Consider the following 21,184-nt stretch of genomic DNA (forward strand, 5'->3'; position numbering starts at 1 on the left):
TGCACTTGAGCATATTGTATTGATTAATGTATAGTATTATTATTATAAACCGATTTTGTTGTAATTTTATTATGGTGAAAGTTTATTTAACCTATTAAAGTGTTATCTGCGAGATTCTTTGAACGATAAACAACCAATACTTCCTATTAATTCAATAATCACGATAAAAATTGCACCCTTTGCTTAGCTACACCGTTATCGGTTATCTATTAAAAATTTACCATCGTTTATATATTATAAGTCTGCTTATAATTCGTATCAGCCGTTTTATCACCTGGGAACTCCGATAACGTATACGATTATTCTTTATTCAGTCCCCAAGTATACATGATTAATAACAGACATAGGCACAAGAGAATCCTACGGAGATTCTCATTTTTCAACAAAGAATGTCGTATAAAAGAGGTACATCAGAGTTACATTTTTTTCTTCGTACATTTTTACGAACTTAATCAATAAATAAAGAAGCTGGATCTATGTGGTGTTTGTTTTAATAAATATTTTATGGTGAAAGTGAACAGTGTGGTGCTATTTTCTAAATAAGTGTTTGTTTTTGCAGATCGACTATCCAGATATAGAACCCAGAAGAATACAAAATTCTCCGCTGATGGATCATCCGCAGCATAGAAGCATGAACATCATGTTTGTGGATGAGGTAAGTAGATACTCTTATAAGATAAATTAATCTCTTGAATATTGTCACGTATACATCGTATTGGTGGTATAAGTCAGTATGGTATTATCTGCAAAGGTTAAGGACCTTTCATTTAAGCTTTTTTTAATAATATCTAACATTTTTCTATCTATATGTAGCCCATTTATCTATTCATATTGAGAATACAAGTCTCTCACATTCGTCTTCGTTTATTCATTTCTTGTTATGTACACATTTCAAATGATTGCAATCTGTTTATGTTGATATGTTCTTATTTGTGTCTTAACTTTCGATTCCATATCCTCCTCCTCCTCCTCTATCCTTTATTCTTCGTAAGGAGAATTCATATAGCAAGTGCGGAAAAACCCGGCATCTAAGTATTTTAAATATGGCAGAAATTGTTTGTACGGTTGACTTCATATTTTTTCAAAATTGCTTCGCGTATACGTCAAAAGCAATGGTAAAAGAGCCCTGTCGTAGCACATTGGATCCAATATAGTATCTTTATGTCCTGGCCACATCAGGGCCAAGCTAGTAAACGTGATTTTGAACTGGTTTTTAGTTTTGGGAACCCAGCACTGTCGGAAATGTTTACCTCTGGCATCTGTTTGCGCCTTCCCAAAAATAGTATCTTTATAATATAAATATCATGGTAATCAAAATGCTGGAACTATAGTAGTTGAATGAGTGTTTTGTATCGGATCTTATCGAATGTCTTTTCAAAATCTACAAAGCAAGTATGAATGCCTTATTCATATAGCCCATATATGTAGAAAAAAAATGTGCATTAATTAGTTAATTTTTTAAACCAGCACAGCGTTATGAAGGGCAATACCTGGAGTAACCAGGCAGACCTATATTCATAAAGTTCGAAGTTGTATCGTCTCCTCCACACTCCATTGTCATTCACTGCTCCATAGATTCGACTTAGTACTTTTCTTTCGAAACGTCCTGTTTTCATTATTTTTTGTTAGAGTCCAGGTCTCTGAACCATATGTTAGAACTGGGCGTATTACTGTTTTGTAGAGTTTTATTTTTGTATTTCTCGATATAATTGTGGATTTAAGGAGGAGATTGATCATCTGTTGGCCGTACAAATTCTGCGGTAGTATTGTTTTCAGTGTCCTGGAGCGCTCCCAGGTATACAAATTCGTTCACTGCTTCGATGACGTCGTTTTCTATAACAAGTGGTCGTAGGATTTGTGGTTGCGTGCTTATTTTCATATACTTTGTTTTGTTGGCGTTTATTATTAAACTCATTTTTGTAGCTATTTATTTTAATGCTACATACGTCTCTCATACAGCGTTTTCGTTCTCCCAACAATATTGATATTATCAGCATAGGTCAGGATTTGCACTGATTTATTATATATTGAACCAGTGGTTGTGATTTGTGACATACGTTATACTTTTTCCAGAAGCAGATTGAACAGTATACAGGAGAGAGGGTCTCCCTGGCGCAGCCCGTTATTTGTTTTAAAACGCTAGTCAACGTGATTTTGAAGTTTTTTTTTTGGTTTTAGGAACACAGCACTGTCGGAAATTTTTACTTCTGGCGTCTGTTTGCACTTTCCCCACCTAGTGATGAAAAAAAAATAGTATCTTTGTAATATAAATATCATGATAATCAAAATTCATCCTTCTTCATTTAGATTTTGATTCCCCAGCCCGTTGGTGATGTTTTCCGAGTAGGACTTATATGTTATTTAAACCAAATATGTTGTTTGAACATTTTATTTTATCGTTGATTTTTTTTCTTTTTGGCAGTGGTTTGTCAAACTAATAATTATTTGACTTAATTTTGGGACATTTCTGGTTTGAGTAACTAATTTTAACTACGTAAGAAATCTGAATGATACTTTGGTAAAGTATTTTATCGGTGAATAGTACAGCTTTCTACTGGTTGTAATTTGTCCTTTGTACATATATTATACGTTTTCTTACTAGAGAGAAGGTGTGATTTTACTGACTCTAATTTTCTTTTAGACTTTCATAATAAATTTTTTGTTTAGCCCCCTCAGTTCTGTCCCCTGCCACAAAAATTGAGTACACAATATAAATAACACATGGATACTCCAAAGCTTAATTCAATAACAAAATGTCGTGAATAACCAGAACTTAACACGATAAACCTGGAGCATATATTCCATCGGAAGACCACATGGTCGATGTATACACTTACTATACAAAGAGGACTAATTACCGTCTCTCTCATGAAACTACGGAGAAATCTGAAACATTAAACACACATTAGAGGAAGTCCCTAACGATTATAAGGAGACAGTTCCTAATATTACCTGCTTGGAACTTCTGAGTCCATAAATTGTCTAACTATTCTTGATATATGTTCCTAATATTTAACTACAACTATGTTTTATACAGATTAAATGGTATGTTTTTAACTGTAAAACGAAATACAACTGAGCCTTTGACACAATTCGTTGGAATTTATTTCTAATCACAGATACACATTTTCCCACGTTTTTTTTTTATCAGGTGTTTTATTCTTAGAATTTTATCATATGAACTCCTGTATATACGTGAGTTTTATCGAGTATATAGTCTATTAAATGACTGCAGTATTTATCATTACATAGAAGATAACCGAATCAATATTAATCACAGTAGAATGTTGTAAATCCGCTGATAAGGGGGTTTCCTTAGAAAAATGCACATATGTATTTATTAACAGTATTATTGTTAAAATAAAAATTTAACCTCAGTTTACATGACTAATTAGGATTTTATCTTTATGAATCGGATATGCAGTTCTAATTCTTGTGTTTTCAGTATTTTTTACTCAAGGAAACCCAAAAAGTTTTGTTTTATCTCCTGCAACTTTTACTGTCCACACTTATTACAGCAGTTTCGGCAGAGTGCCTTTCTCAAGTGATGTATGTTTACTATGCGTCTACACTCTTGAGGAACGAAGAGCTGTTGGTCAAGTTGGTCATTCAGAATTATATCTGTATTTTTTAATTTATTAATTTCCATAGATTCTAGTAAAGATAGCTTAAAACCTTTGTTTTGAATATGGAGAATTTGAAATTAGTCATTAAAAGAATTCTTATGATCGAGCGGATAAAGTGCGTACGCAGAATCTGTTTTTCTATCATTAAAAGCCATTTTATGTTATGCTATACGTTTGATAAAAATTCTAGAAGTTTGACCGATGTAAGTTTTTGGGCAGTCGCCACATTTAAGTTTGTCTACCTCACTGTGTAAATGTTTCTTCTTTTGGGTTTTGTTGTTCTTTGCATTTCACTTCTATATTATAATTATTTGTTTTTGCCTATAACAAAGACGTGAGAAAGATGGATATATAGACAGAGACCAATTCGAAGAGTTCTGTGTTTGAAACGAAGAGAGATTATATAAGATATGATAAAATATATAACGTAGATATATCTACGTAAAATATGAATGTCTAATAAATCATAATTGAATAATATTTAGCTTATGTTTTAGTTCTAAATATTTTAAAAGCGAAAAATTTCAATTATTTTCTAATGGACTTCCATTAAACGAAGCCTTAATTTAATCATTAAAACAGAATAAAAACATATTACAAACTACATTTTTCGCATAATATGATAAAAAGGTTGAAAGCGTATCGCTAAAATAAAATTGAAAATCCATATACCATATTGATAAAATGTAAATTCATTTTATCTAATCGATAAATGGGGAAGATGATCCCGGCGAGAAAAAACATCAAAAAACGATACCATTAGAAAATTTATAGGATAATTAAAACTATTGAGAAGTTACACTATAAAGAACACAATCAAAATAGCTTCGTCATAATTGACAATACACACGAGCAATACGCCAGCCAATAAAAATGAACTACCCTCTAGAAAACCATAAACAAAACCTACAGAAAAGATAAAAATTAAATTATAACATGTCTAACAAGTTGGTTCGTATATCGATTGGCACGCTCAACAAAAAAACGTTGTCAAGAATTTTTATTAACAAATAATCAAAATAATAATAATAATAATGTGTTTGGCGACACCGTAGCTGAATACACTCCTGTATACGTCTAAGCATTGAAAAAATGAGATGATCGATGTTTGATTGTAGCACCTCGTTCCAAGCAACTTGAACTTTATATATTAACTTTGCCAGAGTCTGTGTAGAATGATGCAAAGTGGACAGTCTCCTTCCCATCATATCTAATGCATGTTCAATAGGATTTAAATCCGGAGCACGGGACGGCCACGTCAAAACATCAACGCCAGCCTCTTGGAGAAAGTCCATAGTTTAACGAGCAACAAGGGGACGCGCGTTGTCTTGCTGAAAAAGGACCACTCAACGGCCGTCGAGATAAGGCAGTAAAGTGGTTTGTAAGATGTCATCAACATAACTCGCAGCTATCATATTGCCTGGAATAAACACATGTGGTGATCGGCTACCATAGGCAATAGCCCCCAAACTATTACTCCAACTGTCTTGTGTACATGCCTCTCAACAACAAACCCGATATCTCGTCTCTCTTTACGGTGGCGTCTTACTATCCTACGACCTTCATGCAATCCTAAACAGAATCGTGTTCATCGCTGAATGCTACATTAGGCCATTCTGCCACCCAATGCTGCCGTTCTCTGCTCAATTCAAACGTTAATGACAGTGGTCCGCACTCCGCAGTCAAAGGAAGCACTAGTCGTGGGCGGAATGAAACCAGTCCAAATGCTCGAATGCGACGGTATAGTGTACGCATTCACGCATACTAACAGGTCTACCTACTGCTCCAAACCATTTTTCAGCAATTTGACGCGTAGTAGCAAAACGTTCTCGCAGAGCCAGTAATCTAAAGCACCTATCTTGATGCTCTGTGAAACGCCTCGGTTGACCAGTTGGTCTTCTTCGTGCTTCTCTACCTTCGTTTGTCCACACACGACAGACACGCATAACCGTCATTGCCGTACACTTAGATTAACGAAACCTGGTTTCTTTATCTAAGGCCGTAAAATTAACACGACGGAAAATTTCGCGATACGACAAACCCATATCTCTATTTCTAAACCATATCTCTATCTCCTAATAATTCTGCACCTGTCAAAATTGCTTACATGGTGGTAATTTTGATGTCTTCGAACTCGAGATATTTTCTTACACTGATTACAATTAGACTGAGGAACAATTTTTTTTTAACATCAACATTAGTAACAAAATTATTTATGACTAATATAATGTATATAATAAATAAAAAAAAAATTTTAATTTAAAAGTTTAAAATCTTGTTGGTAGATCGCTTGGAGTAAGAGGCTTTAGCCTTCTGTTTGCCTGGGGCCTCATAAGGTTCTTCGCTAGCTTGTTGGGGTGGTTTTGCAGTCGTCTGTCATATTTTTGGGAGTAACTGGCAATTTCTTCTTTGATAGTTTTCATCTGAACATCGCGATTGATGAATTCATTGGGCTTGTACCACGGTGCATTTGTGATAATGCGGAGGGTCTTCGATTGGAATCTCTCCAGTATGTCGATATTGGATCTTGACGCAGATCCCCATAGTTGGATCCCATAGCTCCATATTGGCTTTATCACTGACTTGTATACTAGGATTTTATTGTACAAATTCAGTTGTGATCTTTTTCCTATTAGCCAGTACATTTTACTGAGTTTCAGACCCAACTGTTTTCTTTTCGTGAATATGTGTTTCTTCCACGTTAATCTGCGGTCCAGGTGCATATCTAAGTATTTTACATCATCCTTTTGTTGTAGTATTTGATTATTTAATGAGACGGTTGGGCATGTACCTTTTTGATTAGTGAACGTTATATGTACTGACTTTCTTTCGTTAACTTTAATTCGCCATGTTTGTAACCAAATCTTTATTTTGTCGAGATTGATCTGGAGCAGTTGTGAGGCGATATACGGGTTTGAGTGAGCCGCAAGGATTGCTGTGTCGTCTGCGTATGTGGCTGTGACGATGTTTTGACTTGTAGGAGATCTGCTGTGTAAAGTAGGTAGACAACAAGTCCAAGGACACTACCCAGGGGCACTGCAGCTTTAATGGGATATAAGTTAGTGCACTGCTCCTTTACTTTTACAAGGAAATGCCGGTCGGAAAGATAGAACTTGAAGATTAGAAAGTAGTTGAGAGGAAGGACTTGTCTGACCTGTCACAGTGTGACAGACTTTATCAAAAGCCTGCGAGATATCCAAAAAGGCTGCAGAACAGCATTTCTTCTCTTCTAAGGCTTTATTTATGGAATTGCAGATTCGGTGAATTTGCTCAATGGTAGCATGCTGTTGTCTAAATCCAAACTGGTGGTTGGGTATTAGCTGCTGTTGTACGAGGATTGGCTGTAATCTGTCTAGTAGTAGTTTTTCAAAAACCTTTGACATCACTGAAAGTAGGCTGATAGGTCTATAGGACTTAACTTCTTCTACAGGTTTGCCTGGTATGGGTATTAAAATGATCTGTTCAACTTTCCACAAAAGGGGATAGTAACCAGTTCTTAGGATTGCGTTAAAAATCTGTGTTAAATATTGCACTCCTTTCTTGGGAAGTTCTTTTAGCATTCTTGCAGTAATTAGGTCGAACCCTGGGGACTTCTTCGGATTCAGATCTGTATGGATTTTGTTGAAAACTTGTTTGGCAGTGAATTTCTCCAATGGTGCTTCTAGTTGGTATGGAGATTCTAAATATGGGGTTGTTGTTTTGAGTATGTGGTTGGAACACTTCCTCCAGATATTTCGCAAAGACTGTGGCGTTTTCTTTGTTACTTTTGGCCCATTGTCCGTTACTGGCCCGGATAGGCGGATTAGAAAGTTGTGGTCGATTAATTTTTCGTGTGGCCTTCCATAGTGAGTATTCGGAGGCTTCCGTGGCAGATAGATTTTGTAAATATCGTTTTATGTCATTGTTTTTATTGTTGTTTAACAATGTTTTTAATCTTGCTGTAGCTTGGTTTAATCTATTTTTATCCTGAGGTGCTCCGGTTCTTTGCCAGATTGTCCTTAGTCTTCGTTTTTCTGCGATTTTTTCTTTTATTTCGTTGGGTAAATCTTTTTGTACGAAATTTAATTGATCTACTGCTTCGTCAATATCGTCATCAGATTTTAGTGGGATGTCTAGATCCAGTCTGCCATCAAGAATAGCCCGGAATTTAATCCAATTTGTATATTTATTACTAAGATATGGCCGAGATTCTATTTCTAGGATATTTGTGGATATATTGACCAAGACAGGAGAGTGGTCGGATGAAAGATCGAAACAAGATTGTGATGTCTGGGATTCGAGTGGTATTCCTTTGGTCACACAGAAATCGACAGATTCTGGAATTTTGTTTGTGTCTGTGGGCCAGTATGTGGGTTCGCCAGTGGATATGTATTTAAGGTTGTTGGTTTCCATTGCCATATATAATTGCCTACCTTTCGGGGTTATTTACCTGGATCCCCAGTGAGTGTGTTTTGCGTTATAATCGCCGGCTGCTAAAAATCTGTTTCCAAGGGTGTTGAAGAATTCTTCGTATTGATTTTTGGTATGTCGTGGTGGACTGTATATTGCAGTTATTGTTAAAGGACGGTTCCAGTCTTCTATGCTAATACTTGTTGCTTGTATATAGTCTCTTTTAACCTTATTTAATTCATGGTGTTTTATCTATGACTTGATTATGATTGCAGTTCACTGAGGAACAATAGCTACAAATTTCTATACGAACCGGTTTTCACAAATCATTTTTGTAAAAAAAAATTAAAGGTAAAACTTTATTTTTACAAAAAGTAGAAAAGATAAAACATTGGTATTGTTATCGTAGCATGTCTTAAATATAGTCATTCTGTTGCCAAAAAATTAAGTTCGAGAAATTATTCTTTCTGGGTGTACTCACCTAACACTAGTTGTTGCCCCATCATTACAACCTCTCACAGTCTCCGCATACTGGGTACTCATTTCTTATTAAAAGTCCAACATAGAATTTCTCGTGGAAAAATGTAAAATAGTAAAAAAAAAACAAACACAGATAAAAATAGTCACAGACTACAGTGACTTCAGTAACTTTAATATAGACGAATTTGCGACAAAAAAAAACATTTATCATGAACTCAAGTTAAACTAAAATAATAACTTTTTTGTCACAAAATATTTGACTCAACTTATTTTTTTTTTTTTAATTGTGTTTCTTCTTTGCCCCAAGTGCACGATTTTCTTTGACAAATATAACAAATATTGTCTAAATTTCTGTTCAAAAATCATTTAATGAGTAATTCGTCCTTGACCACTTCCCCAATATTGATAATCGTAAACGTCATTCATTCAACAGTAAACTTAAAACAATACAGCTGGAGGGAAACGAAAACATTTCTCTGGAACCCAAATTACGTTTCATCAACCATCTGCAGACTAAAATTTGTTATCACAGTTAGTTGACTGTTAATAGTTGTGTCTGAATATTGTTTAGTATACAAAACTTTGTGTTCACATAGATATGATTCGTATAACGGTCGGTTTTTAAACTATGTATTGAAAGTAAACAATTCCAGTACGTTTGTTCACAAGTGTAAAACAAAATCATGATTTTTACGAACAATCCAACATATTGCCAGGTAAAAACCCTTTGACATTATTTAGTGCTTCAAGATTGTAGTGTATATCTTCTATGATTCAGAGCACGGTTCCTCTACTTCTCTTTTATTTGAATACCTATGTTTTATCCATCGTTGGCTCATATTGGCTATTCTCACGATAAACAGTACACCAAAAAACATTTATTTGATTATCTTGAATAGGTTTTTAGACTTTTTAAACTTCACATTCTTTTATGCGCAGAAAATATAAGGTAGATATTGTTTCTTCAAGGATTTTCTTGAGACATTTCTCATTATCTAGCCAAAATATTCTATTGATGATCTTGAATAGGTTTTTAGACTTTTTAAACCTCACATTCTCTTATGCGCAGAAAATATAAGGTAGATATTGTTTCTTCAAGGATTTTCTTGAGACAGTTCTCATTATCTAGCCAAAATATTCTATTGATGATCTTGAATAGGTTTTTAGACTTTTTAAACCTCACATTCTCTTATGCGCAGAAAATATAAGGTAGATATTGTTTCTTCAAGGATTTTCTTGAGACATTTCTCATTATCTAGCCAAAATATTCTATTGATGATCTTGAATAGGTTTTTAGACTTTTTAAACCTCACATTCTCTTATGCGCAGAAAATATAAGGTAGATATTGTTTCTTCAAGGATTTTCTTGAGACATTTCTGATTATCTAGCCAAAATATTCCGTCTTTCACATTTGTAAACTTAAGAAAATTTCCAGCAAATTAATTTTACAGTTATGCCAACCATTTTTAATGTTACAATGCTTATTCTGTTCCAATATTCACGATCATCATAGCAATTGATTTTTAGTTGAACTGTTAAATCATATACGAAGATTTTTAAACCATACAATTCTGCGTTCTTCAGGCCCTCGTCTACCATCTATCTTTTCTTATATTATGTAATAATAACCGTTGATTGAATATCAACTAAAATAGACCATGTTTTTATTTTTTTCAATAATTCTTTTTCTTTATTAAATATTATCAGCATACTAGAGCACCGAAAAAGAATGCCATATCAACAAAATGTTGCTGACGTTTTTTAAAATGCTCTACTTGTTTTCCCTATTCGACACATCTGTATATGCTATTACTTGAAACTAATCTGTAATAATGTTTTTGTTTACGAAGTTTGTCTTCCTTATTATTGCTTCTAATATCAGGTTAAACAGTGTCGGGGAGATAACCTCGTTTCACGCCTTTGTATACTTTGATCTCCTTAGAAGTTGTTCCGTTGAGACTTACCTTTGCTGTAGTGTTTTGTTAGTTTTTTTGGATCCATGTCTGCTGTTCCATCGCTGTTTCGTCTTCCTCCATTTTCACAAGTTTATAATCTTTCTGACTCCACTTCTATACTGTCTCGTTTACTATCAGTTTCCTGTTAGTTGTCTTTACTCGATTCCTTAGATAATTTTAAGACGATTAAACCCAATTCACCAAGTCCGAAAAAGCTTCCTAAGGAAGCTAGAGTTTTTTAATGATGGCGCCTTGTAATTAGTTATTTTTAAATTCCTCCAGAACACTTCTATTTAGAAAAACAAAATGATCGTCCACAGTTGAATCGATGCTATCAAATGCGAATTGCTAGTACCGGTCATAGACGTCTGTTTTGGGTAGGTCAACGGTTATTTTAACTCATAACTTTTTTGTCTTTAACTTATAAGCATTCGTGATACTAGATTATTAAATTTTCAGATATTTTAGTTCTAAAAGGTACTCTTGCTTTAAATCGGTAGGACACCGTTTTCTAGAAAAATCGATTTGAAAATTTCTCGTTTTAATTAATTTTTTTTTAATTATGGAAGTTTATATTTTATTTTTTACTTTGTGGCATTCAAACACAATAATTTTAATTCAACAAAAATGGTTTTTACTAATGTGGAATACGCTGATATACATTTAGTTTATGGCGAAATGAGGCGTAACGCTCGAGCATCTCACTCACTCAACATTTACAGCTGTTCACCAACGATTAAGAGAAACAGGTTCAGTGGTTCCAAAAAATAATGAAACAGGCGACACAATGATGTAACAGCAGCACAGGAACATGTTATCTTAATTGAAGTAAGGAAAATCCAGAAATTAGCGTTCGAAGACTATCTGCCCTATACCTATCCCACAATTTCAAAATCTTACAGCTTTCTTCTTAGGATACTATTTTGCTCATGTACAGTCAATTTTGCAATATTGCTTAGTTTGTTGGGGAAATTGCTCGCGAATTAATAAGGTGCTTGTTCTTCAAAAAAAAAAAAAAAAAATTATTGGTACCATGGCGTTTAGAAGGCGTTTAGATTCCTGTAGACCAGTTTTTAAAGAATTAAATATTTTAACTGTAATTTCGCTGTATATTTTCAGTTGTGTTGTTTATGTAAAGTCACATAGATGCAATTTTATTTGCAGAAATGATGTTTCCTTAATTAGTGGTTACAATTTTCGTTACAAAAATGATTTAGTGACCCCTGTTCGTCACTTGACCGTTGTAGACAAGGGTCCTTACCCAACATGCGTTCGTTTATATAATAAATTACCTAATTATGTTAAAGAGTCAAATATTTATGTATTCAAGAGAACAGTTAAGGATTTACTTCTGGTAAACACTTTCTATTCGATAGAGGAATACTTGCAGGCATCTTTTTAACAATTTGTATGTTTTTGTGTTTATTTTATATGTTTTTAGGTTAACTTTATTTATGTACTTATAGTTTTTACTGAGCATAGATTATATTTGATGCATTTCAATACTTGTAAAAGTCAGATGAAATAAAGAATATTGATTGATTGATTGATAGGCTGCCTGTACGTTCCGAACGTTGGCGATCATTCTGGCTATGATGACTTTGTTGGTTGATATACGGAATGGCTGTGTTGAGGTCTTTCTATACCATGCTCTCAGGTTAGCAAGCCAGGATATTCTTCTTCGTCCTGGGGCTCTTTTTCCTTCAATTTTACCTTGCAAATGCATTGAAGTAGCTCGTATCTGCTTTGATTTCTCATTATATGTATCAAGTACTGCAGCTTACGGCCCTTCACGATGTTGACCAAATCCGCGGTTGTGTTCATTCTTTGTAGTAGTTCTTCATTGGTGACTTTGTCCATTTTATCTTCATTATCCTTCTGTATAACCATCTTACTGCTAGTAAGGAGACTTTCCTGCTCTTTCCTGCTAGTGAAGAATTCGCTAGATGATTACAAAATCAGAAAAATCAAAATGAAGATTTTCTCAGATACATTTTGTTTTGCGACGAAGCTACATTCACAAAAAATGGAATTTTTAATGTACATAATGCACATTATTATTCGTATGTTGTTGACAATCTCCATGTTGTTCAAGAACTTAAGCATTAGCATAGGTTTAGCATAAACGTCTAGATAGGAGTAGTTGACGATTATCTACTTGGACATGTGGATTCCCTGCTCGTTTAAATAGTGCTGATTACTTACATTTCCTGCAAAATGTTTTACCTAATTTGTTATATGTTATGCCTTTAAATATTCGGCAAACTTATGGTTTCTACATGAGATCTGTCCGACCCACTTTAGCTTTGTTGATAATAACTACGAAGATCACTGAGTTGGAAGAGGAGGTCAAGTGGCTTGGCCAGCTAGGTCGCCGGATATGAATCATTGCGATTATTTTGTTTGGGTATACATAAAAGCATTTGTTTATTCTGTTCCGATACAAAATCGTGCACAACTCTGTCTAAGGATACAAGATGCTTCCAGCGAATTTAGAAATAACTTTTGCAAGAATTCGGCGTTCTCTAAGCAAAAGGGCTGTGTGTGTGGCTGTGTCGGGTCTTGTTTCTGAGGCATATGTCATTATTAGTCTTACACTGGCTTTATAAATTCTTAACTTCATCTCAGTGTTAATGTGTCTGTTTCGCCATATAGTGTTATTAAGTCATCCTTCCAGTCTATTTGCTTTTTGTACTTGAATTTCACTTCTTTGTCAAGGTCTACATAGCTAGACATTGTAATTGCCAGGTATTTTATTTCCATTAGTCTTTCAATACTAATGCCATCAATTTCTATTTTACATCTGGTTGGTTCTTTGCTGACTACTATTGTTTTAGTTTTCTGAGATGAGATTATCATATTAAATTCTTTTGCTCTTATGTTAAATCTGTGGACCAGACTTTGCAGACTATCTTCATCTTGAGCTATCAATATTGCGTCGTCTGCGTACCAGAGTATTTTTATTTCTTTGTTTCCCATTCTGTATCTTTTTCCTTTGGTAACGCTTTTGATGATTTCGTCCTTGATCAAATCGAAGAGTATGGGGCTCAATGAATCCCGTTGTCTTATTCTGCTGCCTATTTCTATAGGTTCTCTAAGTTGTCCATTTATTCTGACTTTCATTTTGTTGGTTTGGTAGATTTTTCGATAGTTTTTATAATATTTAGGGGAAGGAATCTGCGGTCTTGAATTGTCAGGAGAGTTCCTGGACACCTTGTATAATATATATAATATGGATATTAAAAGTTTTGTGTAGTTAAATCTCAAATATTGTTTCCTTTTCAGTATGCCCAAAACATCCCAAGACAGAATTTGTATCACAAGTGCTCGAGAGGGTCGCATTCATCAGACACAAGCTCCGCGTACAGCGGATCAGACACTATGGCCTCCACCCATTCCGAACTCGACGGAGACGAGCTGGACCTCACCGGGCTCGTTGAAAGCATCGTTGACAGCGACGAAGAAGACGATTTAACAGAGAGTATGGATGTAAGTATATACTATATCTAAGGTATAAAAAATATTACTTTGCTCTCAGTTTTTTTTATAAATGACTTATCTGACGTATTTTAATTTTCAGAGTTTGACTGTAAGAGACAGAGTCAGAGATTGCCTAGAAAAAGAACCATCAGAGCGAACCGAAGATGACATAGAAGCATTATTAGAATTCACCCAACATTTAAAAGCATTCACGAACATGACATTAGCAGTGCGAAGAGCCCTGTGTGCAGTTATGGTATTTGCAGTGGTAGAAAAAGCTGGTACGATAGTAATGAACGACGGAGAAGAATTGGATTCTTGGTCAGTGCTTGTTAATGGATCCGTAGAAGTTGTGATTCCAGATGAGCCGAGTCAAACGTTATACATGGGCGATGCATTCGGTATCTTGCCGACTATGGACAAGCTTTACCACAAAGGTGTTATGGTTACTAAATGCGACGACTGTCAGTTCGTTTGTATAACGCAGTCAGATTATTATAGAATATTACATCAAGGTGAAGAAAATACGCGACGACACGAAGAAGAAGGAAAACTAGTCATGGTAACAGAACTACGAGGTTCACTGGAGCCTGGAAGTAACAGACGAGGTCATGTAGTTATTCGCGCAACCGCAGACCGACTCATGCAACAATTAATCGAAGAAAATTCACTTACAGACCCCACTTACGTAGAAGACTTCCTTTTAACTCACAGGGTGTTTATTCAGAGCCCTCTTGTTGTAGCAAGTCAACTGTTAGATTGGTTTAAAGATACCGAAGTCCGGGATAGAGTGACAAGGGTGGTGCTGCTTTGGGTTAACAATCATTTTACTGACTTCGAAACGGATCCTGACATGATCGAATTTTTAGAGACGTTCGAGCAAGGTCTCGAATCGGAGAAGATGGTAGGGCAACTAAGGCTTTTGAATATAGCCTGCGCAGCTAAAGCAAGGATACGGAACGTGGTCTTAGCTAGACCTAACAGAGACGAACCCTTGAGTTTTCAAATTCTTGGAGGATTCGAACGAAACTTTGGAATATTCATTTCGAAAGTGGATAAGAAGTCTAAAGCAGAAGACGTTGGCTTGAAGCGTGGTGATCAGATTCTCGAAGTGAACAACCACAGCTTCGAGCATATGTCTCTCGCTAGAGCATTGGAAATATTGAGAGGAACGACACATTTAAGTATTACAGTTAAATCAAATCTTCTCCATTTCAAAGAAATGCTTAATACTCCCGATAACTCCCCAAGACCGAGGAGTAGAAAGGTTTCCGATATAACTAATTTAACTAAAGTTCCTGCGGATCCTAGAGCTAGACTGTCTAGTGTAGATGGTAATATAATCCTCGGTCATGACACTCCTGCTTCTCAACCGATCACCATAAGCAGTCCGGCGAAAGAAGGAAAGAAACAGAGCTTTATGACGCTAGGAAGACTCCAAAAAGCGCTGATGAAGATGAGCATTTTTCCTAAGAATATGATAAAGTAAGTAATAGATTACGCTTCTCATTTATTTCTACTCAACCCATTCAAGACCATGACTCATTCGTGTCTCTCTTCATGTCGTCAGATTACTGCAATTAACTTAACCACTTCTCTGTTTGTCGTCCAAAGTATTAGTTCTATGTTACATCTGTTATCTTTTGTGTTGCGCCATGTTTTATTCTTGAGTTGATGCCAAATAAGTCTATTAAAAGCGAAAGAAGGGGATGATCCAAGCTCAAATATCTGAACGATGTGAATGAGAGATTAGAGTAAGGAGATATAGAACGTACTTGACAGAAAAGCACGGAAATGCGTTTTTAGATATTCTAAGGCTCACTAAGGAAGCGTCACCTGATAATGATGTTATATCTCTGATGTTATATGTCTTCAGAAGACACATAACATGTAAAGGCACCCAAATGTTAAAACAATCACTAAAATCTGTGGATTGGTCGTTAATAAACAATTCAATAACAGCAACGGAATTAGCTGAGTTCATAATTGACACATATGTAAAATTAACTGAAGTTTGCTTTCCAGTAAAAAAGTCAAGAATTCATTTTGAGGCACCTGTTTCTTGGTTTGACGATGAACTAAGGAAAATGCGAGTAAACCTTTCGAAGATAAAAATTACTGCTAACCTTACTAGTGATTACACTCTGTATAATCAATTCAAAAAACACTATCAATTAACAATATCAATAAAGAAAAAACTGGCATATGAGCAGTTTTTCTTAAAATCTGATAATATATCTCGAGATTCTTGGAAAGTCATCAATTATCATAGGAATAAAACTCAAAATAAAAAAGTAACTTCATGTAATATTTCATCAAACGAGTTTAATAATTACTTTACTTCGGTAGCGGGAAATATATTGAACTCGTTAGATGAGACAGATGAAAATGATGCCATGAATTTTTTGGAGGGAATATACTCCCCTTGCCACTCGTTGTTTTTAACACCTGTTAGTGATACTGAAGTTAGGAATACATTATACAGCTTGAAAAACTCAAAATGCACTGATTTTTACTTCTTAAACAAACAATTAGTGATAGAAACTCTGGATATTATTATTGATAAACTGGTCATACTTTATAATCTTTGCCTTATCGAAGGAATCTTTCCCGATGTATTAAAAGTAACAAAAGTGTTACCGCTACTCAAAAAAGGATCTCCAGAAGAAATTGAAAATTATCGCCCTATTTCTATTATTCCCATTCTTGGTAAAATTTTTGAAAGTATTTTGAATAACCGCTTAATAGAGTACATAGAAAAGTACAAAATACTTCATTGTAATCAATATGGTTTCAGGAAAAAATGCAGCACTACTCAAACAATTCAGGAAATTGTAAGGGAAGTAGTTGATGGCCTAGAGAGAGGTCACTTCGTGTCTTTAACATTGTGTGACTTATCTAAGGCTTTTGATTGTGTCTCACACACTTTACTTTTAGACAAAATGCACAAATATGGCATAAGGGGAAATGCTCTTAATTTATTTCGATCGTATTTAATAAACAGAAAACAGGCCGTTTTTTTAAATAATAACTACTCCAATTTTCACAATGTTGAACATGGAGTTCCCCAAGGGTCTATATTAGGACCTACATTTTTTCTTCTATATCTCAACGATATATTTCATTATACCCACCCCTTAAGGTGTATATGTTTTGCAGATGATACAACCGTTATTAGTACCGACCAGAATCAATATAATTTAAATAACAAAATAGGAAACGATGTGCTTAAAATTAAAAACTGGTTTACACATAATAAACTAAAACTAAACGAGGATAAAAATCAAAATATAGTTTTCAGTTCAGATCGAAGACACATTTTTGGATATAGCATCAAATTGTTAGGGATTTTTATGGATGACAACTTAGATTGGGGCATCCATATAGACAACTTAAGTTCTAAACTCGCCAGTACAATATTTGTAATGCGTAACCTGGTTTATTTGGTACCTAAAAGTACCCTTAAAATGTGTTACTTTTCATTGTTTCATAGTCATATACAATATGGAATAGCTGTTTGGGGCAACTCTGGTCATGCCGACAGAATATTTAAATTACAAAAGAAGGTGGTGAGGATACTTGCTGGAGCGGATTTAAGGGATCATTGTAAACCATTATTTTTGAACATGGGTATTATGCCTCTACCTTCGCTTTATATGTATGCAACACTGTTGGAAATTCACGATAATAAAAATAAGTTTACTATAAACTCCCAATTACATGATCATCTAACAAGATCGAGGGATTTAATTAGGTCACAACGATTCAGACTATCAAAGAGCACAAAGAATTCAATTGATATTCACTTGTATAACTATCTGCCTAACGAAATAAAAATTCTGTCTCCACCACTGTTTAAAAATAGGATCAGAAAGCATTTTTTAACATATTGTTTTTACTCAAAGACAGAATACCTCAATACACCTTTATAACGTGTACCCAGTTTGGTCAGAATACTGTCGATTTACTATCTACATATCACATTGTATTATCGCTATTAAAATATACTAAGTTTTATGTATTAGTTTATTTAGTCATCGATTCGGGAATATTCTTAATTATTTGCACATTTTTGTTACTTCCATATTTCAAAGATTTTTTATGTGACAGTTTAGGTTTGTTTTTTTTTTTTGGTTAGAGATTTTTTTATCTTAAATTTTTAATTTTAATTCTTCTGCTAATACTTACATATGTATATTACTTTAGCCAATATGGTTAAGTTAATTTTAAGTTTACATTATTATATCTTTTATTGTATTTTTTATACGGACTTCAAACTTTATGTAAAGTGGTCAATAAACGTTCTATCTATCTATCTATCTATCTATCCTTCTAAATTGTATTTCAATTTGATCATTCTTTTCATTATATATTTAATTAAAATTTCTCTACAGTCTCATTTATTCTGCTTGTTTTGTAATCTTTATCCATTTGTCTGTTTTAGTGCGATTTGCCATAATTTCTTATCCTTAATTCGTCCAGTATTTTTCACACACTCTATTCCTGTATATATCTTTTTCGAAGGTTTTTCATTTGTGATGCTCTAACATTCTCTTCGGCGAAAATATTTCGTTATCTTTTTCTCTCCTAGGTTATCTATCCGTCTTATTCTTGGACTTCCCTTATTTGTTTTGGTTGTCTCGGTTTCCAGATAATCACTCCTTTGCTCAATCTTTATTTCTTCTTTCTTCCTCAGCTTTTCACTTTTCAAGGGTTAGTGTTCCTTACTCTACTTTGCCACTCATTTCTATCCATAGTGTTTTCTTCACCTAAACCTTTCTTTTTTAAGTTCTCTGCTACATAGTCCTTCCCTTTTCTCCTCGGTTTTCTTCTACCTCTCCCTTCCGAATAATACAATACAAATTTTCATTTTTTGCTACAATAACCTCTATCTTTATACAGTGATACCATCACACTCTCTCTCCATACATTGGGCATCCGTTCTTCCTCATATATCTTACTCATCATTTCCCACAAAATATCAACCCCTTTGTCTCCTAGAGCCTTCCAAACCTCCTCGAAAAACCTCATCTCTCACTATTCCTTGTATTACATTCTTATTTGGGATCTCGCATCCTCTGTTCCCCCTCTGGTGTTCTTCATTTAGCAACTTTCCAAAGTACTCATACCATCTTTGCTTAATTTCAACCTCGGTTCTACGTGGGACAAGTCCTTTGATGACTTGTCCCTTGCTTTAGCATTGCTGCATAACCTTTTCATCTCCTCGTGTGTTTCCAACTCTTCATACAGATATGTAGACGATCTTTCCTTAGCAATAGCTACAGCGTCTTTTACTAGCTCTTTGCTAACTTGTATATATATCCTTATCTCCCTCTCTTTTAAATCTGTCACACCTCTTTCTAGCCTTTTGTTACACTTCATAGTTCCACCACCAAGTTTCTCTAGGAGGCCCTTTACCATATGTTTTTCCTAGCACTTTCTCTCCCACTTGCACCACAACTTTACTGTTGGCTTCCTACTTCGGATACAGTCATTTACTGTATCTTTGTCCTCAAGCTCATCCAGCACTCTACTCTTAAAGACTCTTGCCAAATCCTCATCCTTTAACTTCCATCACTTTACTTTCTGGTGTCCTACTTGCTTTTCTTTCCACCTCACCTCTATATCTGTATCCACTATCACCGGTCGGTGTTCACTAGCTACACACTAACCCTTTATCACTTCACAGTTGGTAACATCTTTTAGCTTACTTCTACACAGCACAAAATCTATCTGACTTTTCCTTCCTCAGCTGCTATAGCAACATACTGGTTTTCAGTCTCAATCTTTCTTTTTATCTTCTGATTAATTGTCCTACTCACAGCGATTAATGTATCTATGCGATTTCGCACATCTCGTTTTTTCGAAATCTGTGAATACTATGCCATGAATGCCCTCCTCATTCATTGATGTAATAGATTATATCCAAAAGCGTCAAACTAATGGTAAATAATTTATTTTTAATATCTTTTAGTGTTGGTTTGGGCCAGGACCAAGTTGATAGCTTTAATCCTCCCTCAACGTTAGGATCGAACCTCTACCAATCGCAGAGCAATCCAGATCTGATGTCAATTTGTTACGATGACTTGAGATGTACGGATTACCCAGAACATGTTTTAAAGGTAAATGATTATAATATATTTGAGTTTTTAAGGGCTTGTCATAAGTTTTTATTTAACAAAACTTGTGAATGATTCATTTTAATAACGTTATCATTGTTCTTTTGTATTGTTGTAGCACATTTCGAATATAAATGTGTAAATAACTGTCTTTTCACGCCTAGGCCATTACGTATTCATATCGATGATTGTGTAGACATATAAATGTACATTTGTAGATTTGCTGTATGATATAAATAAATTCTTCATGAATTTGTATCCGTCACTATGTGTCATATAAGTTTCGTACATAGTGGTTTAATAAAACAAACCATTTGAAGGTAAATTTTGTCTCGAAACTTCCATACGTTATTATCACTATTTTATTGTAATTGATTTTTCTGTACTGTAACATTATTGATTTTTTAGGTTTATAAGCCTGATCAAAGCTACAAATACCTCCTAGTCCACAAAGAAACCACAGCTCACGAAGTAGTAATGCTGGCCCTACAAGAATTCGGCATGACGGACCCGAGCAGCAACTTCAGCCTCTGTGAGGTTTCAGTAACGGACAACCAAACGATCAAGCAGAAACGGCTACAGGACGATCTGCAAAACTTGGCCGAGCGGATAGGATTGAGCAGCCGGTATTATCTGAAGACTAACGGCGTTACGGAAACTCTGGTACCTGATGAACTAGCGCCTGAGCTAGTTAGAGAGAGCGCGGTGCATTTCTTGCAACTAAACGCGGTGGAAGTGGCGATACAGCTGACTCTGCTGGATTTCAGTATTTTTAGACAGATTGAACCGACTGAGTATATCGATGATCTCTTCGAATTGAAGTCCAAATATGGCACACCTATGTTGGAACAGTTTGCTTCTTTGGTTAACAAAGAAACATTTTGGGTTGTTTCCGAAGTGTGCGCGGAGCACAATCCTGTCAGGAGAATGAAGATTATTAAACAGTTCATTAAAGTTGCAAGTAAGTTTTACCGATATTTGAAAATGTTATACACTTTTAAGATAGTTTTTAACAAATTACCAGGATTTTTAAATAGTTTTGTGTAGTTGAATTCGCCATAAGGCAACACAATTTATTTAATTGTTTTAATTGTTTAAGTATTAGTGATACATATGTCAAAATATTTGCACTTG

General features: G+C 34.8%; 1 protein-coding gene across 12 annotated transcripts in view; it reads left to right on the plus strand.

Moving 5' to 3' along the window:
- Positions 1-21,184, plus strand: part of PDZ-GEF (PDZ domain-containing guanine nucleotide exchange factor) — a 726,227-nt gene that overhangs the window by 652,033 nt on the left and 53,010 nt on the right. For 10 of the 12 annotated variants that reach the window (XM_072545154.1, XM_072545155.1, XM_072545152.1 and 7 more), the window contains 5 exons: positions 560-655; positions 13,737-13,940; positions 14,032-15,416; positions 19,906-20,053; positions 20,459-21,011. In XM_072545154.1, coding sequence (XP_072401255.1) covers positions 560-655; positions 13,737-13,940; positions 14,032-15,416; positions 19,906-20,053; positions 20,459-21,011 — 2,386 coding nt within the window. Of the gene's footprint in view, positions 1-279; positions 406-559; positions 656-9,060; positions 9,212-13,736; positions 13,941-14,031; positions 15,417-19,905; positions 20,054-20,458; positions 21,012-21,184 lie in introns of those variants that run through there. The other 2 variants (XM_072545158.1, XM_072545161.1) reach the window with 2 other exon arrangements.

Source organism: Diabrotica undecimpunctata, chromosome 9 (assembly GCF_040954645.1).
Source record: "Diabrotica undecimpunctata isolate CICGRU chromosome 9, icDiaUnde3, whole genome shotgun sequence".
Lineage (NCBI taxonomy): Eukaryota > Metazoa > Arthropoda > Insecta > Coleoptera > Chrysomelidae > Diabrotica > Diabrotica undecimpunctata.